We start from the raw sequence: 15,966 nt of genomic DNA on the forward strand, positions 1-15,966 counted from the left end.
CTTGAATAGAAAATGTCCTAAACTTTTGTCCAAATCCATTTCCGAGCATTATTATTTTATCCAAATCCTTCCATATTTTGGCTTAGCCTTTAAGCTTGGGAGTTTAGTCCAACCTTTAGACAACTCTACTCAAATAATAGCCAATAAATCTATTAACATATCATTCACCCACCACAGTTTAAATCAAAATTAAATTAAACGATGAAACTAAAATATAAAAACTAAATCCATATAATACAAAAATTAATAAGACTGCTGAACCATTTAATAAAATCCATCTTAATAATCTCAAAACTTTATCGGCCACCATAGGGATAATGTAAAGTGTGGGGGTTGAGGTGGAGGCCCAAACACACTTCAATCAGTTCTGTCTTCTTTTGTTCTTTGTGCGAGACATTTGGGATTTTAGTGATGGGCTAAAAATTGGCCCCATTTTCTTGTTTTGTCCAAAACAATTTTCCTCTATTGAGAGGACCATGTACCCACCCCACCAATCATATAAACCTTTTTTTTTCCCACTTTCAGTCTCCCCTTATGTGGCCCAACCTGCCTTTACCCTCAATTATCACCTTTTTGTAGATTCTTTATTATTATTATTATTTATTTTCCCCTAAATAAATATATGTGCCATATGCTCCTATTGGACATACCCTTATTTACTAAAATTTAATTGTTTTAGAAAAATATCGAATTTTTTATTACTCAATTGAACGAATGGTTTAAATTAACGAAATGATATTTATGATGTGACAACAAAAGAGAAGGGTAGTTGATTCATACATAGATGGTGGGCTGGCTGGCAATGGTTTTAATAATTAAGTTAGAATCTTAGGTACTTAGACAGGAGTTGTTGCCACAGTTTCGAGGGCCATAGGGAGCTGCTCTTTAAGGCATCATCACTGACCCACTCTATTAATTAAAAGCAAGCAACCCAACTTAATTCATACTTTTTTTGACTAATAATTTCATCACTAATTCTGGTCATCATAATCAACCCTATTAACTATCTTTATCATCACTCGTTTTTAATTAGTTAATATTTAAACATCAACAGCAATTTGGATATTTCCGTTTTTTTTTAAACTAGTATTTTGATTCTAAATTCGCTAATATTAAATTGTAATTATAATATTTGGATCCAAATATTCTCGTTTATTTAGATATAATATATAGTTTGAGAATCAAAGGCAGTTGAAATATCATTTCTAAAGATAATTCAATGTCACTTCCAATGCTGTGCAAAGGACAAGGATTTCCTCCACTCACTCCCCCATTTAGCTTTTGTCTAATTCTTGATTTACAATAAGAGTCTTCCACGTATACTCTTTTATTTGTTAAATCAAACCCTTTATTTATAAATACTTAAAATCCCATCTTATTGTATATATATAGTTTATGATAACATATGGTCAATGATGATTGGTGTAGTTTAAGTAAAAATCTTATCTAATTTTTAAATCATATGAACGAAGAAAATGTTAAAAAATATTGTTTTGTTTGATCTAATCCTAGTCGAATTTAAAAAATAAAACGTGTTAGTAAAGGAGAGAGAAGGAGTGATATGATGGCCATTTCTCATGGACCAAAGCAATGCAAATTGGACCTTATAAATATACAAATGCTAGGGTTAGGGTTAGTCATCAAACCCCATAAATCTAGCTATTTCTTTTACGTTTCTTTATTTTGGTACCTTTCTTATTTTTAACGAGGAAAAGCTTTTCAGTTTTGTTGGAACCTCTCTTGGACGATCATTTCAAAGGAAGTGAGTTGTAATAATTAGGGTTTTTTATTTATTTTTTTTTTTGGTCCAAGGGATGAAGAAATGTCAAGTAGTGAGGAAAAGTGGAAGAAGAAGTTGTACTTCTTCTTCAACGGCGATTACCAACGTGAGGTACGGTGAGTGTCAGAAGAATCACGCCGCGAACATCGGAGGGTATGCCGTCGACGGCTGTCGGGAGTTCATGGCCAGTGACGTCGAAGGGACGACTGGGGCTTTAACGTGTGCCGCTTGTGGTTGTCACCGGAACTTTCACAGAAGAGAAGTGGAAACTGAGGTACTCTGTGAGTATACCTAATTATTTGTTTCTTGTTTTTCATATGGTCATATCATCAAATAGGTAATGATATAGATGAATTTAGGCTGATTATTTGCTGCTTGAAATTGTTGTTTTTCAATTCTTCAAATGTGGATGATTGAAATATATATATATATGTAAGTTATATATCAAACTCTATAATAGAATTTATTTGCTTTCTTCCAGAAAGGTTTGAGTGATTGAGTCTTTCAAATTTCCCCTTTTCTTTTTCATTTTGATTCAAAAGTATTATAATTAGTTGTTTAAAATGATGTTATTGGACGATAAAAACAAATGAAGATGGTACAAAGTCCAGATTATTATTTCTTGTCTTATCAAGACAATTCATAGATTTAAATATTTGTGTTCTTAAATCGTATCGTGTTTGTCATAATTATAGATAAAATGAATGATATAAATAAAGATATCGAAAAAAAAAAAGCACATGGAGGAAATGAAAGCCCCCAAATGGTCATGATACATTTACTTACCCTACAACATAATAATTTATATACTCATAAAAGCTAGCAACATTGAAGTGAAATCTTGTATAAATTAAGATACATGTGTGTATTAGATTAGAATAAACAACTAATGAAGAGCTGGATATGCTTTTATCATTTGTCCCAATTTTAAAATACCATATGAGACCTGCATGGTGTTGTGTGTGTATTGAATCTTTTTCTTTCTTCTGAAGCATGAGCTGTCTTTGCAATCTATTCTAAGTTATGTTTGGGATTCAATGTGATGAAGATGATGATACCCCTCTTGGATTCTTTAATTATTCTTGCAACTTGGGAATTTTATTATATCAACATATGCAATGCAAATGCAATGAGTGCCTCAAAAATAAGAAACCAATACAAAAAGAAAACTTAATAAATTTGAATGGTATTTGTATATTATAGCTTTAGATTCCTCTTTCACATGGTTTGAATTTCTTTTTTTTTTTCTGTTTTTACGAATCGAGAAAAATTAATCTTTTCAAGATTCGATAATTCATAAATATATTATAAATTGAAAATAAGATGAGTACTTTGAAAATATAAACATAAATAACTTTATTTTTAACGAGTTAATATTGATTGATTTATTTGAGTATTAAATATAGAAAAGAAATATATATATATATATGTAGAACTTTCTTCAATTTTCTTTTAATGATAATGGAACAGGTTTAAATATATAGTTGTGTAGCATATTGGTTGTGTCCCTGTCCTTACCTTTTATTTCTTAGAATATATATGGGAATAAACAGAACTTTTCCTTGTTAACAGGATATATAGTTTTTATCCTTGGAACTATCATTTAGCATTTGGAATATATTTTATGTTTCGAAGGCCCACACATATCCAATCATGTTATCTTCAATTGTTCCTTTCAATAGTTTCTTTTAGGTGACTAAAGCTTTTAAGTTTCCTAACATGCTTTTGTGGCCTTTTCAATTTAGGAAAGTGAGTTACAGCCCAGATAACAAAAGTGACCCAAACTCATTATCCTGATTAATTTAAATTATTCATTTAGATTTGAGTTGATTTAAATTTTATTTATGAACTTAAATAAACTAAATAAAGGTTGTTTGAACTCAATTTAGCTTAATTAATTAAAATTAAATTTCGTTTATAATTTTATTAAAGGTTAAGTTATTATTCGAGGCTTAAATTTGGTAATTGTTTTTATATTAGGGTTTGAATTTTTTTTACAAATTACATCTTAAAATTCACAATTATTCCTATTTTGGGGTTTGAATTTTTTTTATGTTCAAGTTAGTCCCTAAACTTGGCAATTGTTCTCACATATTGTGACCTAAACTTCAAGGTTTTCAAGGAAACATTAGGGATTATCTTGTACAAAACAAAGTTTGAGCCCCAATGTTTAAACAATTATCAAGTTTAGGGCTTAATTTTGGACAAAAAAAAATTGAAGCCCCAATTTGAGAATAATTGTTCAATTCAGAACCAAACTTTTCATGAATAATTATCAAATTCAGATCCAAAAAGTAATTTATCCCTTTTATAAGGTTAACAAATAAATAAAAATAAAAGTTTTCATGAATTGTTTATCTTGGATTTAAATGAACACAAAACTTGAGATGTGGACAAGGAGTACAACAAACCACAATTATATGAAACATTGATACTGCATCAACATATATCAGTTTCATTCAAATAATGCCAAATAAATCACACACGCGCTACTAAACAAATTAAATCAATTAACTCAAGAGGTTGATAAGCATATATTATATCACGAATCAATTTTTAAAAATATTTAATAATCTATCTAATATATACAATTTAAAATAATCATCTTTGGATCCAATTAACATTATCTATAACCATATCCACTTGGATGACATTAAAATATCAATGTGCTGCCAATTGGGGAAGAAGGGTTCAGACAGCTTGTGTATATTATCTATAAATTGCTTCTTTGACCATTGAATCCATCAATAATTGATCGTCACTTATATATATATATATTTAATCTTTTGTATTCGACACATGAAAAAATACATATACTCATAATTTGGAGAATGAACCATGGACCAACTGGTAAAATTTTGACTGCAATTCTTCTACTAAAACAAATAAATATTTTTTTCTTTAAAAAAGAAGAAGAAAGAACAGCATTAAAATGTCAACATCTGTCGTGGATGGGGTCAGATCCTCTTTTAATTTTCCTTTTGTTTGAACGATTAGGATCGAACATTACAGAAGACGAAGAAGAAGAAACAGGACCCAAATCTTGTCTGGTCTGTAAAGCCTCCACCGTAACAACAGCCTTCACAATACCTGATCTTCCAACAAATGCCAACCCTGAAACCCTGTCTGGTTGAACCACCACCATGAGACCTATACAACAAGCAATGACGATAACAATAAACCCTCTGCTATTCCCACCAAAAACCATCTTCATCTTTACACACTAAAAAACACAATATAGTTAATGCAAAATTAGATTTGAAAAGACAAGGACGAGAAAATTGTTACTGTGTTGTCTGAGACGACAGCACTAGGTTACTTCCAATGCACTTATTTATATGGGGTTTGGAAGAGTTTTCAATCATAAGCAATTATAATTAAGACTCTAATAAAAGAAGACACTCTGACAGGTTTGAACAGATCCTTTGGCAGACCAGTTATCTTTTTCACTTTGGTTTTGTTGTTTTTTTCCCTACCAAGACCATGACCATGACCGATCCTTCTTTTAACAGTCATCCCACCTAGCTCACTTGTACTTCGGTCCTTGTCTTTAACTATGCTTTGCCCAATAATAGCTTTGCATATATTTCCATCTTGAATTTTAAAAAATTAGTTAATCTGATTGAATAAAAAATTGATAATAAATAAAAAAATAAAAAATGTAAGGAGTTTTAAAAAAATTTCTTTTATATATATTTTAAATTTTAATTACTAAAAATTAAACTTTTGAAAGTTTTAATTATATACAATTATTAATTATTTTTATTATTTATTTAAAAGAAAAAAAATTAATTGAATCGAAATCCGGAGATTTTAGGGATAGCTTAAACTAAATACAACCAAGCCTTGTTCTAATTTGTAGTTTTTGGCATGAATAAAAATTATTGCCTTGAATGCATAAAACTATATAAAAAAATTAATTTGATCATTAAATTTAATTCCATTGGTTGATACATTCAATATTATTATATTAAACACAAAACTATGTTCAATTGATTTATACTTAAGCTCAACTTTAGAATTCAATGGGTACAAATGCAAACAAAAAAGCCATTAAAGCAACCATGACTGAGGAACAGTGATATCTTTAATAAAATAAAGGCATAAAGATAAATTAGTCCCTAGTATTTACTTATTTTATTATTTTGGTCTTTATTTTTTTTATTAGATCACTTTGGTTTTTAACCTTTAGAATTTAGTTGAATTGGTTGGATGGAAAAAATGACTAAATTGTTAAAATTTAAATTGGAGGGAGACTGACGTGACAGCTCACGTGGCAATCTACGTATACTTTATCACCAACATGAATAATTTTTCCTAAAATTTTATAATTTTTATTATTTTTAAAATTTAAAAAATTATACATTCAATCAGTTATTTTGTTCAAGAGAAAACAATTTTACTAAATTTTGAAAGTTGACGACCAAAGTAGCAAAAACAAGAAAAAAGATCAAAGTGACAAAATAAATAAACAAAAAAAAGCTAAATTTATCATTATGAGAAAAATAAAAAATAAAAATCCAATCAGGTGCTTTATGCTATGCTAAACCTAGCCTTAGGATTCCAAGCTCTTTTTTTCTCCATGCTTCCTTGTTATTAATGGCTTTCCTCTATGATTTCAGTTTTCAAAGTTCTAAATATACCCATTAAAACCAAAGCATATTCAAATTATATAGCATCATCTATCCATTTTTTTTACTATCCATTCATCTTCACAACCATGATAATACGTACAGCAATGAGATCCAAGATTTATGCACAATCACTAACTGTGAAATTTGGAAATTTTGATGTTTTTGAGGGTTCTTTTGGCTAAGAATTTTAAAAAGTACAACATAATAAGGAACACAACCTACTATCCTCTTTCTGCATTATCCCCCCCCCCTTTTTTTTTCCTCCCTAAAATACCTCCGTTCAACACCTATATCCGATAGGTATACAGACATTATATAGAGATATGATCCTTCATATATATGAAACAAACTTTTACAAAGAAAATTGAATACGGCCCATATTAGACAAGTATTATCCGGAGTCCGGATAACATAGTCTTTGTCACCATTGAAGTCTCTTGCCAGTGAAAACTACCGTCACACTATTGAATTGCTGGCTCCTGTTGAGCAGTCGCGGAAGGTCCCGGTGCTGTTATACTGTAATGTATGGTAAGAGGTTGGTCCTGTTGAGGAGTCGCGGAAGGTCCTGATGCTGCTACACTGTAATGCATGGCCTGAGGTTGTTCCTGTTGAGGAGTTGCCGAAGGTCCCGGTGCTGCTATACTGTAATGTATGGTAAGAGGTTGCTCTGGTTGAGGAGCTGTGGAAGGTCCCGGATCTACGCTTAATGTATGGACTGAGGTTGCTCTTGTTGATGAGTCACTGAAGGTCCTGCTGCTATACTGTAATGTATGGCCTGAGATTGTGTTGCCTGTATCATTACTGCAACATCAGCCGCTGCGATAGCTGCGGCTTCCTGGTTTGATTGGAGAAAAGAAAATCTATAAGACTAATTACCAAAACCAAAGATTTCAAGTAATAAGAAAAACTGAGCTGTAACTTTTTTCAAAAGAGTCGGAGCTATTACCTGTCGCTGTCTACGGCGCTGCAATATGCTGATAGCCCAGGCCACGATGTAACAGGGGAGAAGAAAACCGGCAGCTCGGAGCAGGAAAAGCTAGAAGAAATATAAAAGTTAGAATCACAACAAATTTAAAAAAATGTGAATTACGAAAAGGTTAATGCAAATTCCAGCTATGCTTACAGAGATAAAACGAGATAAATCATCGTCCTCTTCTCCACTGGTTAGGTACAAAGCATGCCTCAAGAATAGAAGAGCCATTAGCTGCAAATAAAATAAGATCTAAAAACATAGGACATCCAATGAACTGGTTTATTTTCATAGAGGAAACAAAAAGCTTACGGTTAAGGCAGCAGCATGGAAAAATTCAGTTCCACTAGAATCGGGCTCAGCATATTCATCATAGCCATGCTCCAAAATACGGCGTTCTGCTGCCACAGCTAAAATCCGTTGGTCGTGTAAACCCAAAGGAGCACCAGCGACCGTCCACTCACTGTGTAAAGAAAGGGGGGAATAAGAGGTCACAGGTGATTAGCATACAATAGTAACCCATCCCTACGGATCACTGAACAGGTTCCGACATATATAGATCCTCACAAACAGGAAAGACAAAGCAAGCAAAGTTTGAGCGACACCGATCTTCATCGTGTTTATTTTTAGGTAAGTGCATGATTGTAAATACTGGCCTGATATCAATTGTAGCAACCTCTGGCTGAGGGGGAGGTGGTGGCACAGTATATCCTGGTTGATAAGGCTGCAAATCAAATATTTTTTGCAGGAAAAAGTTAAGAGGCCCCATATTTCAACTGAAGCTAAACAATTTCAATTAGTGAGATAAAATTGAAAACAAAGATATACTACAAGGACAACAAACATCACGGAGTAACGTCTACTAACAAAGTATTACAAAATGCATACCTGATGACATATCTCACATGTTATGTCTCCTTTCTCATTGCACCAACGTTGAACACATTTCCTATGAGCAAACTGGATAATAACAAATTTGTCAGCCAAAACCATTACACCGTAAAAACTCACTATTAAGTCTTGAATTTTTTGAAACAATGAATACCTTCAAACTGCCACTGCATGAACAAGGTGTTTCCAAATTGTTAATGTTGTCCTCGTCCTGGCAGATACGGCATTCAACCGTCTGGATGAGTGGTTCTTCTTCGTCACATGACCCTTGTTCCTCCACTTCCTCAACATCAATAGCACAAACATGTGGCTCAGCAACTATAGAAGAACCTTCACCCGAAGGTCCCGCAACCTCGGGTTCATTCACTGATTTCAAACTTTCGGGTTTCGTGAGACGGTCCACGCATACAACAAGATGATCACTCATTTTGCTTATCTGAAAGGAAAGGTTTTCAAAAGTTATTAACATATTGATATGCAACATTGCAGAAAAAGAATCCCTATGAAAATCATAATAACATATGAGGCTGAAACTGCAAAACATACTTCAAAAACTAACATACAACAAATCAACTCTTTTTTATAGTTACTAATATCACTCCATATAAACACAGGTGCTTTAAAATTCCATAGAAACTCTCTATTTTAATAATTATTATTGATTTTCATGTATAATCAAAAGCTTCTCTCCTTTTTTTTTTTTGAAAATTTCTTCATACAGGCTATGCCACAAATATTTCTGCACAAAATCTTTAGTTTTTTTTTTCTTAATTTTCCACCGAAAGAAAAAAAACCCCAATTCATTTCATTACTTTTCAGAACAATCAAACAACCAAACAAAATTCCCAAAATTAAAAGAGAATTTTTTAAAAAATAGAGAGAGAAGAAAATACCACAATCATGATGAAGAACTGAACAAACCCATTAATTAAAAAGAATCAAAACATAATAAAATAAAAAGAATTTACCTAAAAGATGGAAATTTTTTTTTTCTGGTGGGAGAGTCGAAATTTTCTTATCAGAAGATTTTCCTTTGTAAATGAACGAGTTCCTTTGCTTGGAAATTAATCAAATCGATATGAATTGAAGACCTTTCTATTTTTTTTTTCTTCTCTTTATATATATAATTTAAGTATAATTTAGTAAAATTAAACTAAAAAAAATCAAGAAAAAAGTTCAGTATTTTACTAGTAGGGCTCTGTTTTAAATGAAGCCTTGGAGTTTTAGGGTCTGTTTTTTTGGTTAACGGACGTCAATGGTTATGACATAAATTCCATTTTTGTCCCTTTCACTAAATTTCGGACAAAGATATGATCCGCAAAAACATGAAAAATTATTTTTTGTTTAAATAAAATTAATTTTTAATTTTTAATTTTTGTTGACGGATTTAACTAGATAACACATTGGAGAAACATATTAAATTTTTGTTTTTTAATAAATCATTTAAATTTCGTGAAAACCGACAATAATTGTTTTTATTGTTATAATATTAATTTTTAAAAATTTTTTTAGTATAACCATCTCGATATACTTCTTAAACTCTGTTATTACCAATTTTTTTATGTTTAAATACGTTTTTTTAATAAAACAGAAAAAAATATCAATGAATAAAAAAAACAAACGTTAATTTTTGTTTTTATTTTATTTTATTTTTTTGCCTTCAATATCTTCTCTTTTTTTTTTGTTAATTTGATTGATGATTGCACCAAATGAGTATAATAAAAATGTTTGATGAAGAAAGCATGTGAATGGAAAATAGAGATTAGAGAGTATGGATTGACTTCAGGGATCGCGGTCATTAGGGCTAGGGCCCTTGCCCCCTGAATTTTCTAAAATCTTCATTAGACTTTTAAAAATTTTAATTAGGTCCCTCTACATTTTTGAAATTCTCATTATACCTCTAAAATATTTTAAAGTTCTAATTTAACTTATAAAAATTTATAAAATTTCTCACTAAATCTTAAAAAAATTGATAATTTAGTTAGACTCTCTTAAATTTAATATGATTATCCAATTTGGTTGTGTTGTAATTTAATCTAATCACAATAAACTGATTATTTAAAAAATTATTATTAAAGAGATCCAAATAGCTAAAAGATATTTTATTGGAATATTTTAGATATCTAAAGATTGTTGTATATTAAAAATTAATTTGTTGTAGAAATCGAGAATATATTAATTAATTTTTTTCACTAGAAAATAGAATAGATTATCGATAGAATTTTAACTCGATTAGTATAAGTATTGTTATCAATATAGGAAAATTTAAATTTGAGTATGCTGAATCGCATTAATCTCCTATTTATGAGTTGGAGAGATTACAAGTAGTTCTAAATATTGTATTAAAAAAAGTATATATTATCTAAATTTATAATGAGATTAAAAAAAAATTAACCGACTTTTTTCTTCTTAGTTGTAAAATATCTGTGCAGCCCACAAACACCCTGAGCTTTAGCAAGTTTTTAAAAGAGAAGGCGTTGGAAGCTCTTAAGCCAGAATTAAAGGCCGGCATCGAGAAGAGAATTGCATTCGTGCAGAAGCAACCAGTTACCGCTTAAAAACCTAAGTTTTCGACGTACCAAAACTGAGACCCCTCTCTCGAGAGAGCCAGGTCTGCATCAGTAGTTTCAGTTTTGCAGAATCAAAGTTTTTTCGGTTTCTTTTTCCAATTACATCACAGAATACCAAATTTAGAAGGGCATTTCGATGTTGTAGACGAGAAAAACATAAACATTTCTGAATCAGAACTTTTGACAATCTCAAATAAATGCGACATTTCAACTTTCTTTTAATCTTTGGCAACATCCTTAAAACGCAATACATGACACAGTCTAAAGCAGCAAAACAAAAGCAGCAATACTAGATGGCATTAGCGGCTCACCGCCTCTTTCCACGGCCTCGACCACTGCCTTTTCCACCACGACTGCCATTGGATGCCTTGTTTGCATCAGGTTGCTTCATCTCATCCGGCAGGGGAAGTATATGATCGACACACTTCCGAAAGCTAAAATCATCGAAGGTATCGTCGTCCTTGATGACAAAGAAACATTTACTTTTCCACACCGGATGGATTCGAACTTGGAAACCTTTGATCCCTTTACCAATCTTCTTATCAGGCTCTTCGTGACCTTTTTTAAGCAATTCAAGCAGCACCATGTGTTCGTACTGTAAAATATAAGGTGAATTATGAACCAGAGCTAAAAATTCCCAAGAAGCAATGATCGTCTAATGGACAATAAGTTTAGACATTATAATTACCTTATTAAGGTTGAGATGAGTAGCCCAATAATGAAGCAAATTGTAAAAATAATCAAACATCTCCACGGACGACCCGAATTCCTTCGGGCCAAGCCGGACCCGACTCGAAACTGAGGGCACTGAGTTTTTCTCGATGATTTCATCGTCGACGGACGTCTCCGCCTTCTGTTTCTTGGATACCTCGTCGCTTTCTCGGCCGTCTTCTTCTCTCTGGCGCTTCGATTTCGAGCCGCCGTTGTAGGCCACCTCAGCGTCGACGCTGTCATCGAAAATCGGGGAGGGCGGGACTTGGGCTTCGGGATTCATGTCTTCGGTTGTTGGATTGGTCTCGACAGGCTCCACCGATACCTCTTTCTCTGGCATTGCAAAAGCTAAAACCCTGAGGTTTTTGTTCTTGATTTTCTGGTTTTCGGAATAAAAGGAATTAATCTAGGCTTTTTTTACTTTAAAAGGTACTATTAATTATTTTAAAAACTAATTGCTTAAAGCACAAATAAGAAATATATGGGGGGAGCACTGAGCAGGCCCAGGTCCATTTTAATGGCAATTATTATTTTAACCACTGCCAAAACTAAATTATTTGGTCTACAGGCTTCGAACCAGCGACCCTCGTGGTAGTAACAGGAAGCTACAACCAACCGAATTTGTAGAAAAAATAATATATGAAGGTTTTCTTTGTTGGTTAGATGGTTATCTTTGAACTTTCAGATTTTTAAACAAATGATAATATTTTAATTTTAGCTCCTCTAAAATTTTAATGATTTAAATTTAAATTTGATTAAAACTTGGGGCTGACTCTACAAAACTCGGAGTTGCACAGGCGATAGAAGCAAAGATAACTTGGGAGACTGTGAACTCTAAAAGAAAAGACAAATCTTTATTGAATAACTTCTCTAACAGAGGTAGTCCACATGGAGAGGATCAATCTCCCGATGCAAGCTGGAAAAACATAGCTGGACCTAATACCCTATTTATAGCTTTAAGAATCAATCATTTGCAGCACAACAGAATCTGAAGATAACCAAATAACGTAGGTGTGTATAGGTGGTAACATTTCAATAGACCGTGGACAAGGTGGCAGACCCTGCACCTGCCTTTGTCTCCACAGCCTCCGTCCCACCATTTTGGATCCAGACAGTTAGTTGCTCCAGTTCTTCATCAGTAAAGCTAACAGTGGGTTTCGTCTTTGACAGCAATGGTAAAATGGTGATACCAGCATGTCCCCCTACAACCAGAACGTCCACATCAATGAGCTTGAGGTTTTTCTCCTGAGCAACTCCCTTGACATTCACTATATATATCGTAGAGTTTCAGTGCCGAAACTAGCAGGGACATCTTGATTACAAGTGCCTAAAAGAAAATTGAATAGGCCCATATTAGACACATTCACCACCGAAGCTTCTTGCCAGTGAAAACGACTGTCACACTATTGAAGTGATGCCTCCCGTTGAGCTGTCGCGGAAGGTCCCGGTGCTGCTATACTGTAATGTATGGTAAGAGGCTGCTCCTGTTGAGGAGTCGCAGAAGGTCCTGGTGCTACACTGTAATGTATGGCCTGAGGTTGCTCCTGTTGAGGAGTAGCCAAAGGTGCTGGTGCTGCTATACTGTATGTATGGTAAGAGGTTGCTCTGGTTGAGTCATGGAAAGTCCCGATGCTACACTGTAATGTATGGCCTGAGGTTGCTCCTGTTGAGGAGTAGCCAAAGGTGCTGGTGCTGCTATACTGTAATGTACAGCCCGAGGTTGTGTTCCCTCTATCATCACTGCAACATCAGCCGCTGCGATAGCTGCAGCTTCCTGGTTTGGTTGGAGAAAAGAAAATGTATAAGACTAGTTACCAAAACCAAAGTTTTCAAGTAATATTGAAAAGCAGATACAAATCTACATTTTCAGTATTCTTCTTCTGTTATCTTGATCAACCTAGACATGATTAAGTAAAACCGAGCTGTTATTTCTTCAAGAAAGTCAGAGCTATTACCTGCCGCTGCCTACGGTGCTTAAATATGCTGATAGCCCAGGCCACAATGTAACAGGGGAGAAGAAAGCCGGCAGCTCGAAGCAGGAGAAGCTAGATAGCATAGAAAAATTAGAATCAAACAGTTACAAAAAAAAAAAAAAAGTGAAATAGAAAAGGATTAATGCAAATTCCAGCTATGCTTACAGAGATAAATCGAGATAAATCATCGTCCTCTTCTCCACTGGTTAGATACAAAGCATGCCTCAAGGATAGAAGAGCCATTAGCTGCAAATAAACAGATAAAATAAGATCTAAAAACATAGGACATCCAATGAACTGGTTTATTTTCATAGAGGAAACAAAAAGCTTACAGTTAAGGCAGCAGCACGGAAAAATTCAGTTCCACTAGAATCGGGCTCGGCATATTCATCATAGCCATGATCCAAAATACGGTGTTCTGCTGCTATTGCTAAAATCCGTTGGTCGTGTAAACCCAAAGGAGCACCAGTAACCGTCCACTCACTGTATAAAGAAAGGGGGAATAAGAGGTCAGAGGTGATTAGCATACAATAGTAACCCATCCCTACGGATCACCAAACAGGAAAGACAAAGCAAGCAAAGTTTGAGCGACACCAATCTTCATTGTGTCTATTTTTAGGTAAGTGCATGATAGTAAATACTTGCCTGATATCAATTGTAGCAACCTCTGGCCGAGGGGGAGGTGGTGGTGCAGTATATCCTGGTTGATAAGGCTGCAAATCAAATATTTTTGCAGGAAAAAGTTAAGTAAAGAGGCCCAATATTTCAACTGAAGCTAAACTATTTCAATTAGTGAGATAAAACCGAAAACACAGATATACTACAAGGACAACAAACATCACGGAGTAACGTCTACTAACAAAGTATTACAAAATGCATACCTGATGACATATCTCACACGTTATGTCTCCTTTCTCGTTGCACCACCTTTGAACACATTTCCTATGAGCAAACTGGATAATAACAAATTTGTCAGCCAAAACCATTACACCGTAAAAAAATAGCCGATATCATGATTAAGTTGTTACACTATTAAGTCTAGAATTTTTCCCAAAACAAGGAATACCTTCAAACTGCCACTGCATGAGCAAGGTGTCTCCAAATTGTTAATGTTGTCTTCATCCTGGCAGATTCGGCATTCAACCATTTGGATAAGCGGTTCTTCTTCATCACACGAACTGTGTTCTTTCACTTCTTCAACATCAATAGCACAAACATGTGGCTCAGCAACTATAAAAGAACCTTCACCCGAAGGTCCTGCAACCTCGGGTTCATTCACTGGTTTCAAACTTTCGGATTCCGTAAGGCGGTCAACACAAACTACGAGATGATCACGCATTTTCTTTTATCTGAAAGGAAACGTTTTCATAAGTTATAACATAATAACATACAACATTGCAGCAAAAATAAAATCCCCATTAAAATCATAATAACATGAGGCTGAAACTGCAAAATATGCTTCAAAAACTAACATACAACAAATCACTCTTTTTTTGTAGTTACTAAAATCACTCCATATGAAGATTAAATGCTTTAAAATTCCATAGTAACTCTCTCTTTTAACAATTATTCTTTATTTTCTTATATAATTCAAAGTCTTCTTTTCAAATTAAATTTCGAAAATTTATTCCTACAGGCTATGCCACAAATATATCCACCAGGAAAAAAAACCCAAATTATTTCATTACTTTTCAGAACAATCAAACAACCAAACAAAATTCCCAAAATTAAAAGAGAATTTTAAAAAATAATAATAATAAAGAAGAAAATACCACAATCATGATCAGAACTAAACAAACCTATTAATTAAAAAGAACTTACCTAAAAGATGAAACTCTTTTTCCTGGTGGGAGAGTCCGATTCGTAAGCCAATGAGTTCCTTTGCTTGGAAATTAATCAAATCGATATAAATTGAAGACCTTTCTTTTTTTTCCACCTCTTTTATATATTAAATTTAAATATAATTTAGTAAAATTAAACTAAAAAAACCAAATAAAAGAAAAGGTAAGTATTTTACTAGTAGGGCTCTGTTTTAAACGAAGCTTTGAAGTTTTAGGCTCTCTCTTTTTTTTTTTTTTTTGTTAACGGACGTCAATGGTTATGAATTGAAATTCCATTTTTGTCCCTACCACTAAATTTCGGACAAAGATGTGATCCGTGAAAACATGAAAAATAAACATATTTTTTTGGGAAAAGAAAATTTCTTTTATGGTTTTTAATTTTTGTTGACGGATTTAACTACATAACACATTGGAGAGATATATAAAATTTGCTTTTTTTTATTATATAAATCATCCAGATTTCGTGAAAACCGACAATTCTTTGTTTTTATTGTTATAATATTAAATATAAAACAAGCTTTATTTTTTTTTCCCTTCTAGATCTTTGATTGTACCAAAATAAGATATGGATTAATGGTTTCATTATTATCATTCTA

At 33.0% G+C, this 15,966-nt stretch overlaps 4 protein-coding genes across 4 annotated transcripts; 1 reads left to right on the top strand and 3 right to left on the bottom strand.

Annotated features, from left to right (window-relative positions):
- The first annotated feature begins 1,631 nt into the window (after positions 1-1,631).
- LOC107912134 (mini zinc finger protein 1) lies at positions 1,632-2,260 on the top strand. The gene has a single exon (XM_041080584.1). It carries the CDS (start codon positions 1,815-1,817, stop codon positions 2,073-2,075), a length of 261 nt encoding a protein of 86 aa, XP_040936518.1. The 5' UTR covers positions 1,632-1,814; the 3' UTR covers positions 2,076-2,260.
- A 4,286-nt stretch (positions 2,261-6,546) lies between these two features.
- Positions 6,547-9,480, bottom strand: LOC121209625 (uncharacterized). The gene is made up of 8 exons (XM_041080586.1): positions 9,244-9,480; positions 8,430-8,711; positions 8,273-8,344; positions 8,041-8,108; positions 7,697-7,847; positions 7,538-7,618; positions 7,361-7,450; positions 6,547-7,249 (listed from the first exon to the last, which is right to left on the bottom strand). The coding sequence occupies exons 2-8, from the start codon at positions 8,700-8,702 to the stop codon at positions 7,118-7,120; spliced, it is 867 nt and encodes a 288-aa protein (XP_040936520.1). The 5' UTR covers positions 8,703-8,711; positions 9,244-9,480; the 3' UTR covers positions 6,547-7,117.
- A 1,502-nt stretch (positions 9,481-10,982) lies between these two features.
- LOC121209626 (protein EMBRYO DEFECTIVE 514) lies at positions 10,983-12,054 on the bottom strand. Its single transcript, XM_041080587.1, has 2 exons — positions 11,534-12,054; positions 10,983-11,440 (listed from the first exon to the last, which is right to left on the bottom strand). Exons 1-2 carry the CDS (start codon positions 11,894-11,896, stop codon positions 11,153-11,155), a joined length of 651 nt encoding a protein of 216 aa, XP_040936521.1. The 5' UTR covers positions 11,897-12,054; the 3' UTR covers positions 10,983-11,152.
- Positions 12,055-12,391: 337 nt separating this feature from the next.
- LOC121209624 (uncharacterized) lies at positions 12,392-15,545 on the bottom strand. Its single transcript, XM_041080585.1, has 9 exons — positions 15,351-15,545; positions 14,596-14,878; positions 14,411-14,482; positions 14,175-14,242; positions 13,862-14,012; positions 13,695-13,775; positions 13,512-13,601; positions 13,220-13,330; positions 12,392-13,100 (listed from the first exon to the last, which is right to left on the bottom strand). Exons 2-9 carry the CDS (start codon positions 14,866-14,868, stop codon positions 12,960-12,962), a joined length of 987 nt encoding a protein of 328 aa, XP_040936519.1. The 5' UTR covers positions 14,869-14,878; positions 15,351-15,545; the 3' UTR covers positions 12,392-12,959.
- Positions 15,546-15,966: the final 421 nt, after the last annotated feature.

This window comes from Gossypium hirsutum, chromosome A11, assembly GCF_007990345.1.
Source record: "Gossypium hirsutum isolate 1008001.06 chromosome A11, Gossypium_hirsutum_v2.1, whole genome shotgun sequence".
Classification (NCBI taxonomy): domain Eukaryota; kingdom Viridiplantae; phylum Streptophyta; class Magnoliopsida; order Malvales; family Malvaceae; genus Gossypium; species Gossypium hirsutum.

Bases quoted from the DNA above. Each gene is read 5' to 3' on its own strand.
- LOC107912134 (XM_041080584.1), top strand. From the start codon at position 1,815: ATGAAGAAATGTCAAGTAGTGAGGAAAAGTGGAAGAAGAAGTTGTACT.
- LOC121209625 (XM_041080586.1), bottom strand. From the start codon at position 8,702: ATGAGTGATCATCTTGTTGTATGCGTGGACCGTCTCACGAAACCCGAA. The intron at 8,345-8,429 runs GTATTCATTGTT...GTTATTATCCAG, and splicing joins CATGCAGTGGCAGTTTGAAG to TTTGCTCATAGGAAATGTGT. The intron at 7,250-7,360 runs GTAATAGCTCCG...CAATCAAACCAG, and splicing joins AGCGCCGTAGACAGCGACAG to GAAGCCGCAGCTATCGCAGC.
- LOC121209626 (XM_041080587.1), bottom strand. From the start codon at position 11,896: ATGCCAGAGAAAGAGGTATCGGTGGAGCCTGTCGAGACCAATCCAACA. The intron at 11,441-11,533 runs GTAATTATAATG...TATATTTTACAG, and splicing joins CTCATCTCAACCTTAATAAG to TACGAACACATGGTGCTGCT.
- LOC121209624 (XM_041080585.1), bottom strand. From the start codon at position 14,868: ATGCGTGATCATCTCGTAGTTTGTGTTGACCGCCTTACGGAATCCGAA. The intron at 14,013-14,174 runs GCAAGTATTTAC...TTCTTTATACAG, and splicing joins GTTGCTACAATTGATATCAG to TGAGTGGACGGTTACTGGTG. The intron at 13,602-13,694 runs GTAAGCATAGCT...TATGCTATCTAG, and splicing joins ATTTATCTCGATTTATCTCT to CTTCTCCTGCTTCGAGCTGC.